Below are 25,197 nucleotides of genomic sequence, written 5' to 3' on the forward strand. Positions count from 1 at the left end.
TGCTCCAAGCCCCTGTGTCCAACCTGGCCTTGAACACTGCCAGGGATGGGGCAGCCACAGCTTCTCTGGGCACCCTGGGCCAGCGCCTCAGCACCCTCACAGGGAAGAGCTTCTGCCTAAGAGCTCATCTCAGTCTCCCCTCTGGCAGGTTAAAGCCATTCCCCTTGGCCTGTCCCTACAGGCCCTTGTCCCAAGCCCCTCCCCAGGTTTCCTGTAGCCACTTTAGGCACTGGAGCTGCTCTAAGGTCTCCCCAGAGCCTTCTCTTTGGGCATTGCCCCCAAAAGAAAATGAAATCACAAGAGAATTGCAATAAAAGCACCAACTGTTCTGAATCACGGCACGAGAGCCAAGGTACAGCAGAGATTTCAGCACTGGAAACCGGAGGGTGGAATTTACTTTGAAATCCTGACACTTATCTCTTTTGACTAACATAAAATATGTACCTTGGCTCACGCTCACTTCCTATAAATGACTGGGAAGAGGATGGCTTAACACTGCGGTTTCACCCAGCTTCCAAACGGAAAAGAAAGCCATGAGAAAATTATTTCTCTGGACTAAAAATAAATAAATGAATCCCATTTTTTAAGTGTTTAAGGGAATATGGTGGATACAGCGAGGAGGCGGTGGGAAGTTTTTGGCTAGGTGGCATTCTCCTTAAATCAAACACGATAACATGAATCTGCAATACTCAAGTGCTGGGACAGGATGTAGGAAAATAAAGGCATCCCACTACAGCAGTGATGAAGCACACGGGGCTGTGTAGGAAGCAGAGGCATCAGATTTGCCTTCTGTGCAAAGATGCCCACAAATCATATAAGCCCCAGGTATTTCAACTCCCAGTTACCACAGGAAATTCCTGACAGTCAAACAAGATGCTTTGGGGACAGTAAGAAAACTGGCAGCTCCCAGGGCTGTGCTCCCTGATGCAGCATCCGAGATACGACTCAGCACACAAGGCCAGGTTGGACGGGGCTTGGAGCAAGCTGCTCCAGTGGAAGGTGTCCCTGCCTGTGACAGGGGTTGGAGCTGGATGAGCTTTAAGGTCCCTTCCAACCCAGACCAGTCTGGGGTTCTACAACTCAGTCCATTTGCTCACATTCAAATCCAGGGAGAGGCAGGGAAATGCAGTATCTCTGGTTGTTAATAACCTACAGATCCGATCTTCATTCAGCTTTGAGGTGCTGCAGAATTCCATGTTCTCACATGCACAAACACTTCTTGTTATGAGCCATGCAGCTGATGTCTAAATTTCTATACATTAAACCTCTCTGAGCTGCCTCACACTGCTTTTCTCATTTAAAAACAGCCCAACAGAAAGAGCTGCAGTGATTTCAAAACGCTAACTTGACTTCTCTGATGCAGAAATCTGTTCAACCCAGTGCACTCCCGCAATCTCCATTTCAAGGAACCAACATTTTAGGACAAAGGAACTTGAACAAGAAATCCACAGATGGCTCCATTCATGTGGGCAGTCACTTGTGCATCAAGTTCTGCAAAGACAGTGAGGAGTGACAGCTTGTTCCCTGCTCCAGGCAGATCAAGGAGTCCAGCACTTAGAGGATGATCAAACTCGACCTCTGGCTCTCACTCCATTACCCAACGTCAGTATTTCTACCAGCCTTTAACTGTGGAGAGAACACAGCAAATGAAATTAACTTCAAAATCGAGCCTCGTGAAGAAACCCAGGCTTCAAAAATGGCCTGCGCCAGCATAAGGACATCAACCTCTTCAGCCCTCAGCAGCATCAAGCAGTCAGATAAATACCCTGCAGACGATCACTTTAAAGGTGGAAAAACAAAACCCCACACCACTCCTCCTCCCAGCAAGGAAAAGGAGACAGTAATAGATGAGAACGTCCTGGCACACGTGTCCTGAAACAAGCCCTTTATCCAAGTCAGTGGATTAATGCTGGCTTTTAATGCACGGCCAAAAAATAGTTAGTACCAGCTACAAATGGGCAGGAATACTGCACTGTTCCTTCTCCTTCCAAAATGTCATTTCCAATGGTTAGTGCTCCCTCCACATTTGCCTTCGAGCAGTTGGGATTCTGCACAGACATTCAGAGTACAGGCAGATCTGCTGCTGATCCTCCAGACAAAGAGCTCGTTAAATCCTACGATTAAAAAAGACGGAAGATCTCAATCCTTTAACCTGACCCAAGCTGCAGTGCATCTCTGCTCATCAAACATTCCTCATGGAAAGCATCCTAACTCTTGGACTTCTACTCAAACTTTCACACTCCAGATCAAACCCAGAATAAAGGAAGGGCAAACAATACCCTGATATGAGTTGGATTCCTTAAAAAGGGCTTATACTCCAATAACTTTCCTCAGAGCTCCACACAAAACTTCCTTTTGCTGCACAGATGCCAAGTCCTGAGACCTCAACTCTTTAATTCCTAACTCTATCATATACCCTCAGGAACACCCAACAAGACTCACCGTCCTCAAGAAGAACACTGCTCCAAACCTGTACATTCAGAGCTGCAATCATCCTCTATAAATTACTGCCATAAAACTTTTATGTGATATATATCAGGTCAGAAAAAGGGCATAGGAATGGTTAACCAGCCATAGATAAATCAGATACACGTTAGAAATGACAGTGTGGTTAATGGAAAATAAAAAAGCCAGCAGTTCCTTGGATGTCCTTCAGTTTATTATTGTTATTCAGGGGTTATTCTGCACATCAAGGTTTATTTAACTTCAGAAAAAGAGGAAAATAAAAATAAGACTTGTTCTCCCATGCCAGACCTGAACTTTGGATGGAAGCATGCCTTGAAGACAACGCTGCCCATCTCTCATCCTCCTCCCATCAAAAGCCTGGCGATAGCACAGCGAGTTTAAACAGCGCCTTGCTGAGAAGTGTCAGTCTGTTGAAGCCAACACTGCCATGGAGCTCATCCGTTGTTTTCACTGGATCTTCCCCAACTTGTCTTTTTCACTAAAAATCAGAAAAAAAACCCCTCACTGTCTCCCATTTTTGAGGTGTATTGAGCTTCCTGCGCTTCATTTCCAGGTCTGGGTCCTCCAGATCCAGGTGTGCCTGAGCGTCCTGACTCTGGGCATTTCTGACAATGGACAAATACTGCAGGAATAACCAGAGTGTCATTATTCATAGAATCATCACTGACCCACAGTGTAGTTTCTTGTAGGCACTGGAGCTGCTCTCAGGTCTCCCCTTAAGGAGCCTTCTCTTGTCCAGGCTGACCCAGCCCAGCTCTGTCAGCCTGGCTCCAGAGCAGAGCTGCTCCAGCCCTCACAGCATCTCCATGGCCTCCTCTGAAATAGGAAATACCTCTGGAATTTGAGCTAAATCTCTCACAACAGACTCTTGCCTTCTTACTGTGGTCAACACTTTTCCAAATGATGAGAGACAAGGATCCAACATCTCTGCTTTAAAACTAATCCTGGAGGAAATTTCATTTAACTCAATGCCAACACATTAAGGCAAGAGCCTTAACCAAGGAGCTCCTGCAAGTCACCAAATCCAACTGGCCTTTTCCTGAGGCAAATCTCTGCCTGCAAAATGCATTTCTGTTTGTTTCCTTTTTACAAAGATTAGGACAAAAGTCAGTCACAAGAGCTGTGGAGAAACAATCTGCTTAGGGAAAGGGTTTCCCAGTTTCTGCAAGACCAGCATTCCCATTCCACCCACTTGCATTCCTGTATTAAGTGAAAATAGAAACACATCCGCAGGCTGCTCATCACTTACACAGGTCAATGTCCAGGCAACGTGGCAAACAGCTGAAACAAAGTCACTTGCATGGAAAGATGCTGTTTGAAGAAGTGATGTGCTTGTTCCAGCACCACCATTTACACCCATCCTTGTTAAGAAGTATTTTATCCCTTAAACCCATTTGCATAATTGCCGCAATCAAAGGTGCTACTTCACAGTAATAACTTTAATGGCAGATTTTTCCTTAAACACTCTTTCTAAAAGATACCTCCCGAGGTTGGTGCATCCATATGCTAGGGAAAATAAAGACAGGAGGTGACACTTGGGGAACGCATGGTGTGGAGAGGGACCAACTGGTTTGTGCTTTATGATGCTCAAAATGTCCTTCAGAACATAAAGCTTCGTCACTTCAACAGCAACCACTTGGTACATTGGCAACTCCCTGTTTTATTTCTATTAATTCTGATATTCACTGTCTGTAATCTTATTATGGGAGAATCTGGCATCCTTCTCACTCTTCCAAGTGACAGTCCATGTCTCGCTCTTCGGATTGCCTTCTCTGATTATAGGTTACAACAAAAGCCATAAAGCCTGACAAGTGCATTCAATACATACTGCAGTGATTCCCTGGGTGATGTATCATTAATTTAGGGATGAACCATTAACACATGGACAGTGGTTTCCACAGCCAGACAACAAAGAACACCCCCAGCAAAACCTTAAATACAGCTTTCATGTTTTGTACTATTACATGCCTTCAGTTCAGTAGTTGCAGACATCTACAAACAGGCCAACTGCTGTACCAAATACATATATACACATACACAAATATATTACATATTCCCAAGACCTTGTGGTATCACAGAAAGCCTGGACAAGCAGCCAGGCCCTTGGATAGGGAGGGAATACGTACAAAGCTGATAGTTACTCAGCACTTTTGAGGCATGGGGCTCACTACAGCAATTTTCTTAACAAGTTGGAGCTCTGGCCTGCTTTTCTTGGCTGCATGGAGACAAGAGCACAAGATCACAAAGATAATGGCTACAGGGCTTCAGTAGCGCTGTCGAGTTTATTTTAAGATGGGTAAAAACCACTGGCCCAGTTTTGAATGTAAAACGCAGACATAGGGCAAACAAACCAAGATCCAGCTGGAGGTTAGTGGCAGAAACCAGCTGGGATTTCCATCCCGCTCCTGCACATTAGTCCAAGGTTTGTGTCACCCAGATCACAGAATCCCAAACTGATTTGGGTTCAAAGGCACCTTAAAGCTCATTCAGCTCCAACCCCTGCCACGGGCAGGGACACCTTCCACTAGAGCAGGTTGTTCCAAGCCCCTGTGTCCAACCTGGCCTTGAACACTGCCAGGGATGGGGCAGCCACAGCTTCTCTGGGCACCCTGTGCCAGCGCCTCAGCACCCTCACAGGGAAGAATTTCCTCCTAATGGCTAATTTAAATCTAAATGTCCTGTGTCAGTTTGAACCCATTCCCCCTTGTTTTATTCCTGCATGCCAAAAGCCCCTCTCCGGATTTCCTGTTGGCCCCTTTAGGCACTGGGAGCTGCTCTAAAGTCTCCCCAGAGCCTTCTCTTCCCCAGGCTGAACAACCCCAACTCAGGCTGTCAACACAGAAAACACAGCTTCATTTCAAACCCCAGTGTGCTTCACCAATGCAGCTGCCTCACCAAGTCCATGCTGGGATGCTCCTCACAGGAAGCTTAACCAGGACCCCAGGACCATCGCGGCTTTGTCCGAGGGGGCTCCACACCTTGTCCATAGGGCAGCTCCTTCCCCAAGCAGCATCAACAGAGGACTTTGGGGGAACACTTCCACTTAATTGAGGTTCTCAAACCAGTCAGGCCTGACTGAAGGCATGTTGCCCTTTAACGCAGGTCTAATTACATTAAAACAAAATGCTTTCGTGAACATGGAGAAAGGCTGGGGAGAGAATGAGACAAGCTATAAATTAAAGCAGAGGATATGAATACCATGCAAGCTGCAGTGTTAGGGTTAACGTGGGTCTGGAAACAGTTTAGAGAAAACCTGGTGTGGCTAAGGGCCAGCTCCGAGTTTAGTTGCTTTGGGCTAATCGTTTCCTTCAGGCAGGCTACTCCAGCACACTAATAGGTTTTAATAAAAACTTCCAATTGGGCCAGTAAACCCCTCATTAAGCTGTTTTTAAAGCATGAATTTAAGAGCGGCAAGGGTAAAAGGTCACGAGGAGTATTTAATTCAGAACGGCTGGCAAAAGGTGCTGTTGTGATTGAAAACACCAGAGTTCAAGTGTCCAGGGCCACATAAACATCCGACTCTGTCACTAGACCTGGTTAAGTGACAGCTTGAAAAATAGATTTAATAAGACAGAGAGAAAAGTTTCCCACTCTTACACGAGAAATAGGAGCAGCAGATCACAATATTAGCCAGGAACAGGAACCATCGGGCAGCAGCAGCCCTGTCCCTCCCATCTCAGCATGGGAGGAGGATGAAGAAAGAGCAGCCTTCGGCCATCTGGGTGTTCAACCCTGCAGGGATTCCCAAGGGCTCGCAGGGTCACTCACGCTATGGCTCCATCATCTCCTGCTGTGAGCAGAACCAAGTGCTCCAGGAATAAGACCAGCCCATGCTCCATGTCCTGCTGCCGATATCTCCCCCTATGTCATCTGCACAGCAAGCTCCTGGAGTGACAAGTGCCACCGGGTGCTTGTGTGACACTTGGGTGCTGCCATGTGTAAAGCAAAGCTGGGCCACTGAATCCTCTTGTACTTGGGCAACCTGAGCCCCACCACCAGTGCGGATGGTCTGTAGGAATCAATGTGTGAGCCCAGACACCTCAGTTCACTTTTGGACCTGCACTAGTGAAGTCTGACCTCAGTCATTTCAACTTACCCTCATTTCCTCCCGTGACAGCCACGCTGCTCACTAGTATAGTGCAACTCGTGTGCGAACTTCCCTCCTTCCTTGGAAACGTTCACTCACAGAGCAGAGACATCTCAATCTCGCACAGCAAAAGCAAGAACCCCAGCTGTGCACTCTAACATTGCATTTTATGTCAATGCACATCTAAAATTCAGGATCCCTGAAGACCTTTTAAAAGAAAAGCCTCCGTGGAACAATTTGCATTGAAGTAAAGAGTGAGGGTTTAACAAGTGATGGAGAATCACACACACTCGGCTCTCAACTTTTTATTCTAATTCTAATCAAAACACATTTCAGCTTAAATTCTAAGATAATAGATGCAATATAAAATTTGGGGGCAGGCAGGATAGGAACCAAATTATTTGCTTATTCCATGTTTACAGATAATGGGAAAGAAACAAGTTAAATTCAACCTTCAGTGATTGTCTTCCCTCCATACCAAAATTAACAAGAGAATTTACCATAAGAAGAAGAAAAAAAAGCTCTTCCTTTTAAAACAGGCTTCAATTCTAGCCATAGAGTTGGCCTGCAAAGCGTGCACACTGGAACCATCCCCAAGGAAACATTTGCTTTGGCTCCAAACAGGACACGTTTGTGCATCAAGAGTCAAATCAGATCAGCTGCTTCTCCATCCTCAATCCTGTTTAATGATCCCATAGATAGCCAAAAAGTAAACAGATGCATTTCTGTCTTTTCTGCTGGGAATCCAAATTGCTGCTCCAAGAGGTATCCGATGGCCACGGAGGTGACGACGTGGAGTCAGGATCTCCCAGGACAGTTACGTCATTTTCCCACCTCACACCTGGAATTTTCCTCTCCAGAGGGATGTGACTGTCCATTACAACTCATATGATCATTGCAGCTTCCCTGCAGCTCTGCTTAGCTCCCTGCTGCTATCTCATTTGACCAGTATCTCAAGACAGATTCAGGGCCAGCAAACCATCTTCTGAGTATCTGGGGCTACTTAACACAATAATAAGGCAGAACAGAAGAAAGAAGAAAAGAAAGCCTATAAAAGAGCATCATCTTCTCAAAGCCTCTGCTAGAACAGAGATAATAAATCACCATTAAATCAGGCTTCCACTGGGGTATCTCAGACAGAAGCATCATCAGCAACTTCTTCTCTCCTGCACATCCTCGCTCAGCAAGGGTCAGAAACAAGCCAGGCTGTCAACACCACAAATCTGCTGAAACAGCTCTGGTCTCATTCTGAGCCTGGAGAAAAATGTCCTTCATTTTAAAGAAGGACAAAACACCAAGTTAACCTTGCTGGTTCCTTCTAGTCCCAGCACCACAGCTGCAGCCTTCAGAGAGAGGGAGACCTGCCATTCCTGGAGCTGATCCAGGACCAAGGCCAGCTGGCTCATGGTAGCACACACAGGTCATCGAGGCACCTAGACAGAGGATCCAACAAGGAGGGCCAGGGGGGAGATTTAGGCTTGGGATGAAGTTGCCACAAAAGGTCACCTCTCTGGGAGCTGCCTGGCTGCTGGCTCTGAAGGTGTGCTCCACTGGAGAGGCAGCACATCCATCCATCCAATCCATCCATCCATCCATCTCCCACAGCCTCAGCTCAGCTAAGAAGAAGCAAATCACTCTGGCCAATAAGCAGTCCCTCTAGAGCACAGACCACACTCAACAACAGGAGCACTGCCCTGCCAAAAGCAGGGAGGAGAAGAAGCCATCAAATCTGCCATCAGGGAATGTCACCCACCTGAGCTGTGCCTATTTACATGGAGGGACGTCATATAAACCCACCACACGCTTGCTGGAACAAACCGCACTACATCTAAAGCCAAATTTACACCCAAATAACAATAAATAAAGCCCAGAAGTTATCAGAGCTCAGCTAATTTCAGCACAGCTCTAACCCCAGGCTGACACCATGCCAGGATCTGTATGGCCGAGCACCTCTCCACCCCTCAGAGATACCAGTCCATCGTGGCCTGTGCTTTGCACTGTGCAAGCTCTTGCACGGCTGCTTCACAGCTCATTCCCTGAAGTGAGGAGTGGGTTTAATAACTGTTACCTGACAGGAGTAAGAGCAAAGAGCAAAACCTGTGGCAATTCCGGCTGATCCCATTTGCCCTAACAGCTTGTTGTTATTTCCAGACTCCCGAGTTCTTTAAAATTCATAGGGACAGCCTGCAGTTTTAATAGAGGCTACCAAAATCCATGCTAAGATGCATCAAAAAGAGCACACTTCCTGGAGGGGAATAGGAAACAGTCAGCATTTACAAAGATCTCTCCAGGAATAATTCTTTTTTTAAAGCTCTTGCTTTGAAGTACACGCTACCAAAGAATAAGGCTTCCAGTGCTCAGCAATATTTAATGGACTTCAACAGCAATGGATGACAATGTTGTTGTTTCAGCTATATTATAACAAAAATATTGTGGTTTTCCTGTATTCTAACAAAAGTAACTCAAGATTTACATCTCATTCATCTTATTCAGAAGTAGCCCTTAAGCCAAAAACAAGGGAGGGAGAGACCCTACTGCGTACAAAGGACTTCAGTAATCCTCATAGGGTGACTATCCAGTTGGGACATAAAGAAAAGCCAAAGAAAGATAAAACACCACTTGCAAAAAGCAGCTTTTCTACAACCATCAGTGAGAGAGTAACACACATACAGAAGATGAGCAGCTTGAGTTAAAACTAAGACAGGCATCCTCACTAACCCAACAAAAGTCTGGATTCATGCTGTAAAGTCCAACTGATTAAAACACCCACATCCAATGTGAAAGTATCATCTAAACCACAGAAGAGTGGAAACAAGTCTCCATACTCCTCTGCTTACGCACTTGGTGAAGCACAAGGTACAATAAACCAGCTCAATCACTTAAACTGATTACAACAATTGGTAAACAAGGAGACATGCAATTCCATGAAGGAGAATCATTGAATGGTTTGGGTTGGAAAAGACCTTAAAGCTCATCCAGTTCAAATCCCCTTGCCCTGGGCAGGGACACCTTCCACTAGACCAGGAGAGAAGGGTGAGGATGCTCAGTCACTACTTTTGCAAGCCTCCACAACACACAGGCACGAATGGACTTTATTCTTGTGCCTTACATCAGAATAACCAAATTTCTTCCCAGAAAATCAGACCACCACCAGCAGTTTTCCTAACATTTCCTCAGAGAGGAACATCTTCTACCAGGATTTCTAACGTTCCAGTTAGATATCAGCTATGGGTTGGAACACTTAATGCTGAAAAAACCCCAACCTGTACAAACCAGGAATCAACCTTCCAGACCTCCAAGGGAGTAGTATCTGCACCTCATGCTAGTGGAAAAGTAGATGATACAAGTAAAAGCTTCTTGATGTTCATACAAATCACCAGTGGCAAGGGAACTGGAATTTGGGAAGAACAGGTTCCTTCACAGGAGACATCCTTCAGACCCTGCTTTGCTTGGTTGCTTTATTTACCTATTCATCTTTAATGCCACCCTCCAAACAACGCTGTTGTACTTACAGAACCCTTCCACCAAGTCTCCTTCAATCCCAATTTACAGCATTCACGTCAGTTTTCCTTTCCTTAAGGGCATATGGGCAGAAAGAAATGCAGTGAAAGGCAGAAAACCAAACATTTGACAGAGAAAGGCAGAGAAGGCAAGTTAATGTAAAGGCTACATACCCACAAATGCCTCAATACATTACTAGTGCAGACTGGTTCTCTTTTATTCACTTACCAAAGGAATACCTGCAAAACAAAATGAAGAAAAAGCAAAAATAAATTAAAGCCTTGGCTGTGGAACTGCAGGAACCTACAACTCGTGGTAGTTTTGTTTCAAACTTCACACATTCTGCTCCAAAACACATCTGTCAAGAGCACGGGAACACGCTGGAACCCCATAATGTGCAACTCGCAGTACTAAATGGGAAATTGCTGCTACCTGGCAGTGAAAGAAAATTCCCTTGTTTCTGGGCAAATTAAGCTGTTATTTAGCACTCCAAGCAACTGGAGTTCAAGCCTTCTTTCAATACCGATGCTAACCCAGAAGAGCCCCAAATCACAACAGACCCTGGGCTGCACAAAGGGCTGCTCTGACTTGAGACACTCCTCTGAGCAAGAACTAGTTGCCAGTGCAGCTTCACTGGGTGCCACTGCAGCGTTAGGCATCCATGGTTTCCAAAGCATGTTAAGCACTTCCCAGGCAGAAAGCAACAACTGAAGCTGTCATAAACACCAAGTTAAGGCATACATCTGTGGTGATGAAGCCAAGCTGCTGAGAAGCAAGAATTTACTTCTCACTGGTGAACTGTCCATTGGGTTTTCATTCCCTGTTGAAGCCAGAGAAGCCTAGCACCATGCCATCTGCTACTGAGTGCTATGTACTGGGGCTCACTGACCCTCAGTGCCACAGGAAGATCCCTGATACACACTTACTGTAGTATTGCCATGTGAAGTTTTGCCACAATCTACTACATCATTTAACTTGCCTTTCACTGAAATTACCTTTAGCTTAGCTACAACCAGTAGCTATAAACCATTGGACTACCAGTTCCAGTAACATGTAAACCTCAAAGGTTAACAAGTTTTAAGATGCTGTTCTTCAACAGACAGCTTGTATTTACTCTCATTATGGCTTCAATCCCATATCACAGCTTTATTATTTGTATCTGCAGCATATTGGATTACATTAACCAAAACCACCCTGAAACAACCAGAACCCAAACCAAAAAACACCCCAGGCTTTTAAAGATTTGCTCTTATTGAAAATACCCAAAATACCCCAAATAGGTGTGCATGGAATTCGAGTAGCTCTAAAATCCATCAATCGAAATGCTTTACTACATATTTAACAACAATTTCATGTGGGGCTACTGATGAAGAGAGAGCAGTAACTTTAAAATGCACAATAAGTTTTAACTTGCTTAATAAAAGCAGCTCTTTATAAAGATATCTGTCATTAAGGGCAACCTAACTTTGCTGTGCTCCACCACACTTGTGGTGCAGTTAAACATAAACTTGTACGAATTATTCTTCTTTCTTGGCAGAAGTTAAGAACCCCCTGAGGCTCATTTAAAACACACACACACAGAGACAAACACAAAATGAGGAATTAATCAAATATTGTATTCTTCTGAAGCACATTAAGTTTTCTGACGTGTGTCTGTTGCTGATTACATCAATCCCGGCTCCATAACTTGTCATGTGATGACAGGCAAGCACTTGTGAATTTATTTCTCTGAAGAAGCTTGCGATACAAATGCCAAGGAAACCAAACCAAATGGCCCACTCCAAATACATAAAAGCAGCAGGGCTTCTTGTAGGGATTTTTTTGGGGGGGATTTAATAGGTACAAACAGGCAGGTACCCAATTCCTGCAGACTTCAGGTTGTAGTTTGGAACCCAATTACCATTACTCCTTTTCAACATCCTCTTCCTTGCTTATACAGAGTACTCAGAAGTGTTTATTAATAAAAACCGATGGTTTTCCTACTCCCTGTTTTAGCATTTGGAATGTTACCAACAAATAATAACAAGTAAAAACATGGATTTGATTTTGAAGGTTTTGGGGGGTTTGGGCAAATTTCAACAGATCTGCACATTGCCAATCTCAGAAATGTTGTAATTTCAAAGTATATTCCATTTGGATTGTCTAAATCAAATTAAAAGGTGATTGTCATTTCTGTTTCCTGGTCAGAGGAACAATGTCATTAGCCGTGGCTTGGCATTAGAGGCAAACTTCCTGTCATGCTTCAAAAGACTCCAAGTATCAGCTGACAATCATAAACATCATTAATACTTGGGTTAAATTGTTTTCACCACATTGTCATGCTGATTAATTCTAGCTCAAGTCTATTCCTGGAAAGCAAAAACTGATAGGAAAACATAGCTCAAACTACATTAAACTCCATCACTCCTGATGAAAACACACTGCATCACCCGTGCCCGTGGTGGAGGCAGCAGGGAGAAGACAACACAGGTTTGAAGACATCGCTCTGCAAGAGCTTCCCAGGCCACCACTGTGCAAACAGGGAGCTCCCAACCCAACCAGAAACACCCCCTTTTCTCTGTAACTTCATGGTTTTTCTGCCTGCAGAGCATGCAGGATGATGGTTTCTATTTGCTTAGGGCAGATCAGCCAGACTTGCCCAATGAATTTACATTCCTTCCCCATAGCTGCACAGATAATTCAACACAAGTGTTGTCTGGGACAGGGACTCCTCTTGTAAGGCTGTAAAACAGGACAAAATTCCACATAAAATCTATTAGAAATAGTATTAGAACATAGAGAGGCACTCTTGCCTTTACATCTCTTGATGCTTACTGAGAAAATACATCTGTATTTATAACCCAAAAACCAGTTCTACCCATCGTTCACATCCCAGCAGTGCCCAACACTACAAGATCATAGAATAACAGAATAGTTTGGGTTGGAAGGGACCTTCCTTGCAACCAAATTGATTTCCACAGGCAGGATAATTCCCTGCTGCATCCCTAATCTGCAGCTGGTGTTAACAGCTTCTCTCACTGTTCTCCATGGAGAACATCCTCTATGGAAAGTGAACCCAGATGTCAACTTTCAACTCCATTATGAATCTTACCGTCTAGGCTGCATAACTTGGGACGGGGGAAAAGGTATTTGGGTAGCACCAACATTTCAGTAACAGGGAAAGCTGGATGAGCTGCCTGCCATAAATCCAGGCATTGGATTAAGGGAGAAAAAAATGGGCTAATCCATGGAATTATAGAAAACATGGAAAATCCATGTGCCCCAAGACAGGACTGACTCTGTGAGGATCACCGCTGACAGATGCCTGTCTAAGCTTCGATGGAAACTCCACCTCCCCCTCCAGGCATTCAGCCCAATGTTGGTTCCTTCATATGCACATTTAGAAGGCTTTTCCTCACATCTAACCTGTATCTTCCTTTCCACCACATAAGCCAACAGCAGCTTATCCTATCCACGTGAAGACAGCGAACATGGAGAACAGCTTATTCCCATCCTCTCTGCTGCTTTCACACACTTCAAGATCTTTGCCTCCTTTCCCAGTTTTCATGGAATAGTTTGGACTGGAAGGGACCTTAAAGCTCATCCAGTTTCAACTCCCTGCCACGAGCAGGGATGCCTTCCACTAGAGCAGGTTGCTCCAAGCCCCATCCAACCTGGCCTTGAGTTTTCCTTTCTCTCAACTAATCAAACTCAGCTCCTTCAGCTTTTCACCACAACAGGCCACTTTCTTCCCTCTTCTCTGCCCAGCATGGAGCCAGACCCAGTTCCAGCCCAATGTGACAACCAGACACAATATCCCCAGCTCTGAGACATGCAAAACCTCATCCACTGCTGCACTGCACGTGATGCTCCTAAAAGTTGCTGGTTTACGTGCCTGAAAGCTTGTTTGGTGAACCACAATATACCAACTAAATTAAAGCTGTAAACACTGAGGACAAGAAAAACCCCATATTTTCCCTGTGTGTGTATATACATGTACAGTACCTGGCACCTGGGATCCACTTCCTAAGCACACTGCCTCAAAGAGAGAAGCCAGTTGGCAAACCTCACTTCCAAGAGACTGGGAGTCCATCAAAATGAGATGACAGAATTAGTCGAGTGCACCATTAATTTCAGAACATCATTAACTTAAAAGTGTGGGGGGAAGAAACATTTCTGACAGCTGGTTTCAGTTGCTGCCAAGCCTTTAGCATTGCACAGCGGTCGCGGGGGGAGGAAATAAGCTAGAATGGGAGTAAATGAAACCACTCGTCTGGTTTCTGGATTCACTTTATTGTGGTCACAGATCTCTAAAAACTGGGATTCAGCGCTCTGTAATTACAACATCCACATTTAAATGGAAGGCACAGGGATAACATTAAAAAAAAGAGAGTGCTCGAGGATGAGGTTTGCTCCTCGGTTTGCACATGGTGCTGGGAAAGGTGCCTGAGCAGACCTAGAGCCAACCAGGAGAGCAGGAATGGGATGGGATGAGACAGCCGCTCTCCTGGAGCAGCACCGGGTGCTCGCAGCCATGCCCCATCCCGTGGCTGCACAAGTGGCAGCTCCCAGGCAGCAAATCATCAAAGCACTGCTTTACTTTACCCTTACAAGGCAGGGAATCAGGATGGGATAAGAGACCAAATGTGAATTACCCAACTAAGCCCCAGCACTCGCCAACTGTTCTGCCCGTGCTCATTTCCAAAGCTAGAAATGATTATAAGCCGTGGCTTACGTTACTGTAGAATTATCCAGACTTAAAGTTTGCTTTGGTGAAATCCTTCCCGTGCCAAACCCAGATGCTGAAATGGCAGCCCTGAGAACCCTGCACTGTGCTGCTCCTTCAGCTGGATGGTGAGTCCAAGGCAGGAAAGCTGAGAACGGGAGCAGGCAGCAGGAAGGTGACTGCAGCAGCACAACAGCTTCTCCGCCCTGCTACAACCACACCAGGTTGCCAAAATCACTGCATTTCCCTAGGCAGAATCAAACTGGAAATCCATGCGCATGGCAAGTACCAACAGACACTGACGGAAAATAATGACGGCAGCATTTCGGTGCGCATACATGCACAAGGTGAGTTTTGCCATCCTGCTTTTTCAGCACCAGCAGCAGAAAGCTTTTGGATTTCTGCTGCCAGCAGGTAAAACCCCAAGAAAACTGCATTTCTGTAATCCCATTCCTTAGAATGGAATGATTAAGAAAAGAAGAATCATTAAATTGCATTAATCAATCTCTTTCCAAAGGTTGCCCCCACACTGCCAACCATTCTGCAGCCTGAGCACGATTCCCCATTAAAGGAAGAGGTCTGCAGCAAGGCTATGGAGTTTGGTGGAAGCATGGCTGTTTCCTCTCCATGAAGTTCAGAAAGACAGGAGTCATTCCAATGCAAGCTTCCACCGACTTTCCCAAGACAGCCTGCTTGTTCTGCAGTCACTTGCCTCCCCTTCTCCAGGAATAAATGTCTGGATTAAGGCTCTTAGGGAAATCAGTAAACACAGATCCCACCATGCCTGGACCCTTCCCTAACCCCTGATTGCTTTTCAGCTGTACCCATTGCTCTATGAACATTCTTTCCAACCACAGCTGTTTGAGAAGTCAGAGGAGTTCAACAACATCCAGGGTTGGACCAGAGTGGGTACGTGAAGCTATTTGGCAAGTTACAATTCAAAAGAAATCATGAAAAAAACCCATTATTCATTCTTTTCCTAAATCTTTCAGCTGTGGAATCAATACGCAAGTCTGTATACCGGCTACAGTTGGCAATGACATGTGCCAGGTAATAAGCAATTAAAACATGTTTGTCTCAGTCTCTGGCAAAGGCCTGTGGTGCATCACACACTGCACAGCCACACCACCAACCACATAACCTTCTGATCATTGCTTTGCTCTCATTTTTCTCATCGGCTGTGATTTGCAGGAGTGACTGGAAGCTAGAGACAGCCTGTGCAAAGGAAACAGTGCTGTGTTAACTGTCCACAGAATACACACAGCTCCCCATGTGCCACTCCTATTCCCACTGATGTTTGAACATGGTCTTCTCACGATGTCAAGTTAGGAACAGGGGAAGCAGGTGAAAGAATGTCACGACGTGCCTTTCACTGACATTTGCCAAGCTATCAAAGCATCACACGCTATGATGTTAAGTCATTTTGTCAGGCTTTCTGCAAAGCCAAGTAGCAAACACAAACCACTGCTATTTTGTGCTGTCCTAGTACTGCACACAAGTAACAGGGATGTTGGGATTAACACGAGAAAAGGTTGTGAACCAAGACTTGCAGAGCAATTCCACAGCACACACTGAACAGACTGAACAGGCATTGTGGGGGGAAGAAGTGTTGGTCAGCAATGGGATGCTCATTTCAGCACACGAACACGCACCATGGTATGGACATAACCTGCACACACCTTAGGGGATGCCCAGCACAATGCTGTTTTCTGATGTAGACAAACAGATGATCTCTTCTACATATGGTGAATTAATTTTTATAGACCTCTGGCTATCTTACAGCAGATTTAAATAGAAAGAAGATCCTCCAAAGGTGCTATTATTAAGTGAAGCCACCACAGTGATCACAACCCAAAACACTGTGCAACCAGTCAATGTAAAATACTCAAATTCCTCTCTAGTTCCTTCTTTTTAAACCTATATAAGTTCCTCCAAGTATTCACATTATTCAGATGGCTTTCACCTTAGAGGCGCTACTTGCTACAAACACAACAGCCCCAGCAGCAACGCTGCAGCTGCTCAGGAAGCCCCTACCCACCATTCTACCGAAGCCTCTTGTTTTGCATATCGTGTTGCAATGGCAAGTTAGACTTGCCATGGGTCAGCTCTTCTCCAGGAATGTATTCACAGAAGCAAGAAACCACCAGCCCTGGAGCAGCCCAAAACCCCACCAAAGCATCCCTTAACAGCCCTTAAAGCTTTTGGCAGCTCTTCTACCAACAGCTCTTGCAGATTATCTCACATTTATAACATAGCTGGACCTGGCTTCAGCATCAGGTCCATCTCCACCTGCCTTTTTGGTCCACTCCATCCAACAGAATAACACACAGGTTTTGGAGCAGAAGTGGACAGGAGCACGCACAAGCCTCCTTGGACATCCTATGGCAACTGTGTTCTTTGCCCCTTCAAAAAACCCAGCCTAAATTAACAGCATACAACCCATTGCCACCTGCATTTAACTGCCTCAACCAAGACAAGAAACCTCTGCACAGCACACATTTACAGGTCTCGAGGAAGAAGGAACCAGCCACAGCATCACACTCCTCCTGCCCAGCCACACTGAATGCCAGGCGAGTGGATGGCAAAGGGCTGGCCCCTCTCAAGTGCTGCATCCAAACCCAACGCCAGCCTAGGGCAGAGAGGGGAAACACTAAATGATTCCTTTCTGACATCAGCCATGATTAAATTTTAATCTCTCAAACAAAAATATGGTTCTCATTAGCCTCATTAGTTCCCAGTTGTACTGCAAGGCAACAGTGTCACATGGTATTAATCTTTGTTTTCATTAATATGTCATATCAACTGCTCACAGCATTCTTTGAAACTGATCCGCTCCCTCTCTTCTGTGCGAGTAGGAAGTGCCAAAAAGCAGCTTCCTCGACAGGAAGGATGACCCCCTGAGATCCTTCAACTTCGGGTTTACGTTTCAAGAGATAATCTTTTCTTTCTGGGCAAAGAGGGAGGGGAGTCTGGAGTAAAAGGGATGTGAGGCTGCAATCCACAGTGACAAAGAAATTCCTGACATTTATTGCCAAGGCCAGATACAGGAATAACATATTCTAAGTTTTCTTGTTGTTGTTGTCATTGGGATATTTTGAAGAGCTAGAAAAATAAAGCCAGGTTGCAAAAAGGGCTCTTTGCGAAGCCCCTGGCAAACTTCAGCTGGCTCCAATTTAGCATATGCATCAAGATGATACTTGCTAATGGGATTCATCTAAAATCATAGATACTTGGCTTTTAAACACAAAACTGTATACAGGATGCAGGCACATTAATTCTTGCTTGCATTTCAAACCTTCCTATCTGTAAAGCTGATAACAATTAAGTCCTACAGTCCCTCAGTACAAGCTTGTATTACTTCCAGACAGGCAACCAGAGCAGGATATAGACCGATGGAAAGACCTTGCCAAGGTCACAGTTAAACACAACCTGACACATCCATTCCTGCCTATACAGTGAGGTCTCGGAGAACTTCCCAAGTGAACCAAGCATACTGATGAAACCCAGGGCACACAGGTTCCTATTCCCTGCTTGCACAGCTCCTGATCTTCCCGTATTTGCTTACTCAGGGGCAGAAAAAGTCTTACTGAATTACCCATGCTTGTTAACAAAACCTGCATTAGCTCAAATGCACCCATGTGGTTATGTTCATTCACCCTTGATCTGGCTCAGGTCTGCTGGAAGCTCAAAGGGTGAGTCTTCCATCTCTGCTTGCATGTCAGGCTAGGACTCTTCTAGTCATAAAATGAGTATCTCCATAAGTGCTGTGCCCTTCTCATAAACGGGTCACAAACCAGCACACTTAAAACCAGGAATGATGTGTTGCTAAATCCAACCCACATTTCACACGGTGGCTGTTTTAAAAGCTGGAATAAGGAGCTCAGAAGAGATCTGTTTCTAACCTTTACTGGGTAGGATGACACAAGACAAAACCCCAAGTGCTTTAGACTGAAACTCCAAAGCCGTAGAATGTAAGAGGAAAGGAAGTGGGGAAGAAGTCCATTTAATGGCTACTAATGCTCTCCTGGAGAGCGAAAACACAGCCTGAGTATCTCATCGGCCCCCCAGCATTTAATGGAGCTCAGCCTGAACCAGCCACGAGTTCATCCTCTAGCACACAGAAGACTGATTAAAGTCCTGAATAGGTCAAGTGCTTTTTAATGAGACATCTAAACCACAAAACCTCCACGACATACAAGTCTCTCTTCTTTCTCTCTTGTAAATGAACTTCTGAGGACTGTAATTTAATTGCAATTAAATTACATGCCTTGGAGACATGCTTTCATGACCCGCAGTATACTTGTCCCTTCACTGAGTCTTAAATATTAAAAGCTATTAATATTATGTCCAGTCAGCTAAATATGAAGAAACATGAGGCATTTGGGGCCAGAAATGCTCTGGAGCATCTTGGAAACCACCCTGGCCATGTGGAATTGGAAAGGCACAGCCTGAACAGCTACGGCTCACAGTCTCTGGGGTTGTACAGTGGTGAAGCACCAACCAACTTCATATTCCTTGCAGAAAAAAAGCTATGCTGCTTACTCTTATTTTACCCTAAATAACCATTAGCAGTAGCTCCAGCAACATTTTCCACAAGGGAAGAACACACTTTTCAGAACGCTGTAGCCACCTCATGCTATAACATTTTATTTATTGGCTTGTTTAACCTATTCCCTTGAGCTCTTGTAACTCTACCAGAATCTTAGTCATGAAAGGGAAAAAAAAGGCAATAGGATTTAAACCCTTACAATTTGAGCTTTTGTATCGAGTGTCTTTACAAACTGTACTCTTGAACAGTGGGCAATAAGCTTTGTAAAATGAACCAGCACAATAACCAAGGGGAAAGGAAGGGCTTTCGGATGACATTTGAAAATGCCGGAGGGAGATGGCTCTGTGAGGAAAAAACAGAAGAAGAAACAGGAGATCAAGTGGTGGAATAGCTGAAAAGTTTGTTTACATAAGAAAATGTAATAGCTCTCTGGAGACACCTTACTGGGGGATAAAAGTGATTCTATCCCAGAATTACAAATTCACTTTAGAAAGGCATTAGTTATCCTGGTACACAAGTGATTTAAGCTCTGCTGGAGCACCTTCCCAGAGAGCCTCTACTGCTCATGGTCCACCTCTGCAGACATGAGCCCCAGTAGCACAAAATAAAACCACAAATGGAGGTTTCATGAGGTCACCTGCAACAAGGACTTCTGTAGTAAAGGGGCAGCTTTTCCCATTCTTGTTTCAATGTCCCACAATCCATTATGTTAATATTCAGGAGGGAGGAAGTGGCGAGAAAGGCAAAGCCATTTGTATCGGACCTGTGGAGCTGTGCTGTTCTTCCAATGACTGAACCTGGACAAGCAGGATTTGCAGTCTGCAAAATGGACCCTGAAGCATGAAGAATTCCCACAAAACCTTTTTAAGCATCTTTAGCTTGATTAAATAGCTCTATTATACTCAAACTGGGACCACTTTTTACTATTATTCTATTGAATTTAGGCATAGCCTGAAGAAAGGACAAGAAAAATCAAGTCTAAAACGAACACAATGATTGCTGACTTCACCCAGCCTATGGGTCAGACATTAAACATGCTTTTGCACCAACAGGTTTTTAGATTCTTGACTGTCTTCTACTTCAAAAGAAAAAAAGGAAAGAAAAAAAATCCAGTATTTTAAGACACATTAAGCTTCTGAGGCAAGTGTGGCACTATTGTATGCATGCCCCATGATGCAGAGGTTTAATCTGAGCACACCCCAAACATCACAGCTATTTTGGGAATAGAGTACCCAGAACTGCAAAAGCTTCCTGGGGCATTCCACTTCCAAATTCAGCAAAGGCAATCTCAGCTCCACACTTTACAGGTATCAAAGTTAATACTGTTCCCTGAACTGGCCTAGTTTTGAGGACCACCAAAGTGCATCTTGTAGCAGACACTTCACCTGCACTTTGGCAGAGCCAACAGTAAACTTGCAAAGTCAAGAATTCAGGACAACATCCTGGCCTCAGTTCTCAGGATTTCAGGTTGCCAAAGTAATGCTTATCCCACAAAATCCATTACAAACAGCTCACATCCTGTTCCAGGAGCAGCTTTCCTGAGGGTTCTAACACCCTCAAAGCCCTTCAGCCGGTCCCGTGCCGTGCTGTCCCAGCAGGCTCAGCTGTCCCCAGGCACACAGTGTATTCCCCAGCTCCCACATGGAGGCCGGCAGTGCCGGGGCAGGCAGACAACGTGTTCTGCCCTTCAAAGGAGACAGTTTGCTCTTCTAAAGCTTCCTCTGAGCCTGAGCCCAAGCCAGCTGGACAGTAGTTGAAAGACTCCTTCAGCAGCACCCGGTATCTGGAGACTGCAGCCCAAAACAAATAGAAGCATTTAAAATTAAAATAGAAAAAGAAAAGGCGATAAAAGGAAGAAATTGTTCCTCACTGGCCTCAAGAAGAGAGCTCTATTCCTCCTTATCACTCTGTATCCTCCTTCAACTGGCTTCCTGGGCATCTACTGCAAAGGATTTAGCTGGATTGGGTCAGCCCACGGCTCCATGCCTGGCCCAGAAGTGCCGGTTTGCGGGAATCCTGCGCCTGCCAAGCTGAAGAGGAACATTTTAAGACAGATCATACGATAACTCCAAAACAGTGTGTCTACAGGAGGAATTTCGTCCTCATTTTGGAAACCTTTTTGCTGAGTTACCTCATAACCCTCATACGGAATGCCTGACAACACTGTCCTTTGCTCCTTTCACAAGATCTGCGGTCTTCAGCAGGTGCTTTGGAGAAGAACCGGAACTCATCAAAACCTCTCAATCTGCCCGAATTTGTAAGACAACATTAACGGATCACTTAAACCCACCTACAACCAGTGTGAAAAGGGAGTTTTAAAGACAGCCTTAGCTTTAAGGCCACTGCTGCCACCCATCCACGATCAGCAGCAGAATTCAGATCTCAGCTCATCCCTTGCGGCACCACAATTCCCTGAAGGATGGTGAGAAATCAGTTAACTCCCCCTTTGCTCTTTCCCCATGTTTACCTGCCCTGTGAGCACCCAGGGAAGTGAAAGTCACACTGTATGCTCAATAACAATAGGGTTTTGACCACCCAGTGACCCATTTCAGAAGATCTAATGAAAAATGTAAACCGCAGCTGAATGAACTGTTCTGCTGGGTTGCTTTGATTCTTCTCCCCCTCCCCTTTACAAGAAGAACTTAATTTCCTGTTGAATATATTTGATGCCACAATTATGAAGAGATGAAGCTGAGGCGAGGCCTCCTATCCCCTCCTCTTTTCTCCTACCCCTCCCCAGAAGAACTTGACCCATTCCCTTAGTTGTTGCTCTACACCAAGAGTAACCTGCCTGTGCCAGAGTAAATTTTAAACTCCAAATCTAAAGCAGCAAAGGAAGCAAAAAAATACAGCCTTATCTCAATATCAAGAGTCAATTCCTTTCAACCATAGCATCCACAGAAGGCAAACTCTGGGCTCTACTTGCATTCCTGATGGCCAGATCATTGTCTTCAGAGCTGCAAAGAGACCTAACGCTTGGCCACAAGCTCCTAACCCTGCTCAGGAAGAGGCGTTTGGACATGGTCTGCTGGACACTGGTGGTGCTTTGGTGTGGTAGAGGAAAAGGACTCCCCTTTCCATCCCCTGCCCTTTGCCTCTCCCTTAAGGACTGGAGACATGAGAAAACAGCCACTCTGAGTTCAACGGGCACAAGTGGATTTCCTTTGGCAACACCTCAAGAGTTCTGAAGGGCTGTCACCCCTCCAGCACCATCACACCTCTTGCCTTCAGTCTGCCTGTAGCAGGGAAAGCAACTGGGAGCAGAAGAACCAGCACAGAACAAGACTACCCAATGACACTCACAGAGAATACATTCCAGCCAGCTTTGATTTTGTAAATCAAAACTGTAACAACATTATAGCACCACTGCAGCCTCAGCACTGGTACACTGAGCACAACAGAGTGCCTTGTGGGCACTAACAAAGCAAGACTGTCACGCTGATGTCTTAGCTAGCCAGCTACTTCAGGAGCAAGCCACATCAAACCTTCAGCCTCAGGAGTCACTGCAGGTCCAGTTCTCAGCTACAAAACCTTTGCAACCTGAAGTGGGAGTTGTTATGGGTTTTTTCCCCCCACTCACAAAGAGGAAAGAGGGACACATCCAGATTTTGCTGCTACTACAGCACAGGCTCGTGTACCTCTGGAAACGAGAGCAGGATGATACTTGAATTCTTGCCCTGTAACATAAAACATCTACAAAAATAGACAATTTTGGAATAACTTGGAAATGGGCAACAGAAAACTATCCACCAAGTTATTTTTCAAGCTTTGTGGCCTTCTTTCACAGTCTTAAGCTCATGCTGAGTTAAGAACTCAGAGAACAGAGCTTTTCAGAAAACTGTTATCCTTCACCCACTTACATACCATTTGGAGTAGGATAGGAATGAATGTGACAGGACAAGGCTCAGGGCTGCCCAAGCACGTGCAAAGCCTTAATGTTAAAATTCACTGAGCCCATCCAATGGCCCATCCATGACGGGGAAAGTCTCCTGTCATGTGTTCTAGAGCCAGAAGATGGGATAGAAACCATCCCAGTGACACAGCTGTGCCATGCCCACAGCTTGAGCACCTCTTCATGGCACAGCCTTTTACGCTCCCAAAGTTACCACATCACCTTTGCTACAGGCAGAGAGGTACCTGAAGAGATGAACTAATGAAATTACGGGGTTCTACAGGCCCATCCTCTTTTAACCAACATATCTGGGGACTTCACGAGTGTGAGGACCACCTAAAGCCTTTCCTTTTGCACCACTGCCATTCCCTGCAGCAAGGTGCTATGCAGACAGTCACTATTTCTCCTTTACTTTTTCCCTGCAGGCATATGTACTTATCTTGAGTGCTCCATCTCTCTTCTGGACAGAACTGAGAATTGAGAAACCATCTCAAAAGGAATTATTAGGGGAATTCCCTTGCAACAGCCATGAGGGAAAGCACTCCACAGCAAGGACAACATGTAACACGTTATGCAGCCAACTTGCTTCTCAGAGGAGAACAGAATCAGGGCAGATATCCTGCATGAGAGAGCAAGGGCATGCCTACAACTCATTTTTGCCAGATGCTTTCCTTATCTCACATGCCCACATTTCTCCTTAAAAGGTTACCAACCTCAAATGGCAAAAACAAGTCAATGTGTACAATGAACAGAAAGAGATCACTGAGAAAAACAATGCAGAGAGATTGTCAGCTTACCAGATTTGTCCAACATTGACCAAGGAGAGGTAGAGAACCCACAGGATAGACATGAGGACCATGTTTGCACATCCAGTTATCAGTACAAAGGCTGAAGTTGCCAGGCCAAACAGGGAGAGATAGTCCAAGGTGCTGTCCATGTCTGACCAATCCAGAAACCAGATGATTGTTGGTGCATAGCTCAGAGCATCCAGGTCTATCTTCCCCTTGAAATACTTCTTGACATTCTGCAGGTACAGCTTACATGGGAGCAGCCCCTTCTCTCCTATTAGCTGCTTGTTTTGATGATAGGCCACCAGGAAGGCCACAACTAGAGGAAAATAACGAAGGGGGAAAACAGTGTTAGAAATCACCCAGGGTGAAGTACATATTTTGAGTCCAGAGTTACAGAAGTACATTCATGCCTCAGGAAGGAATTTATTCACATGTCCTCATCTGTGTTAAAACATAACACACTCATTCCTATTAACCACAATGCAGAAGGCAGAGGAATTCTATAAATACTGTCTCTGCCTTCCCACCAGGAAATGGCACAAAGTCTGTTTTGAGATCATTTTCTCCTCCGCAGCTGTAAGGAACATGCCACTTGCTTCAGGCAAACTCAACAATGCACTGCTGGGAAAAGCTCCCTGGAACTGAGCGACCTGACCCAGTGTAGGAACAGGAGCTGAGTCCGGCTCTGTTAGACTCTGCGTGACCCTAGGTTAGTCACATACACCATTCATCTCCTAATACAGATGAGGAAAACAGCCTAATTGCACTGTGGAGTACAAATGAAAGCATTAATTTCGAGGCCTGCAGACTGATTTTGCTTTCCACAAAAAGCATATGGAATGGGGACACTGAGAACCCCCAGTTCAGGCACTGAGGTGAGGCAGCCAGAAGAGCACATACAACTCTTGAGCTCTGCAGCAGCAAAGATACCACTGTACTTCCCAACCCTTCCTACTCCAGTTCCACAAAGTATCTTGCCATGTAAATAGATGAACTTGGTGTTGATGGGAATTTACAGTGTCTGCTGCTCCTAAACTGACCCACACAGCCTGACAGCAGGTTGCGTCTGCAAGGTTATGCTTTGATGTAGAACACAGCACATCTTCATCTTTACATAACACTGTGCATCTATCAAGCACTGGTGATAGGGGTAATGGGTTCAAACTTAAACAGGGGATATTTAGGTTAGATATAAGGAAGAAGTGC

The 25,197-nt window shown here is 45.1% G+C and overlaps 1 protein-coding gene across 1 annotated transcript in view; it reads right to left on the minus strand.

Moving 5' to 3' along the window:
• LMF1 (lipase maturation factor 1) overlaps nucleotides 1-25,197 on the minus strand; it is a gene marked incomplete at both ends in the record, with an annotated part of 185,806 nt that overhangs the window by 150,974 nt on the left and 9,635 nt on the right. Inside the window, 2 exons of the mRNA XM_080619377.1 lie at nucleotides 10,283-10,293; nucleotides 23,998-24,307. Coding sequence (XP_080475503.1) covers nucleotides 10,283-10,293; nucleotides 23,998-24,307 — 321 coding nt within the window. The remainder of the gene's footprint in view (nucleotides 1-10,282; nucleotides 10,294-23,997; nucleotides 24,308-25,197) is intronic.

Source organism: Psittacula echo (assembly GCF_963264785.1).
Source record: "Psittacula echo genome assembly, chromosome: 5".
Lineage (NCBI taxonomy): Eukaryota > Metazoa > Chordata > Aves > Psittaciformes > Psittacidae > Psittacula > Psittacula echo.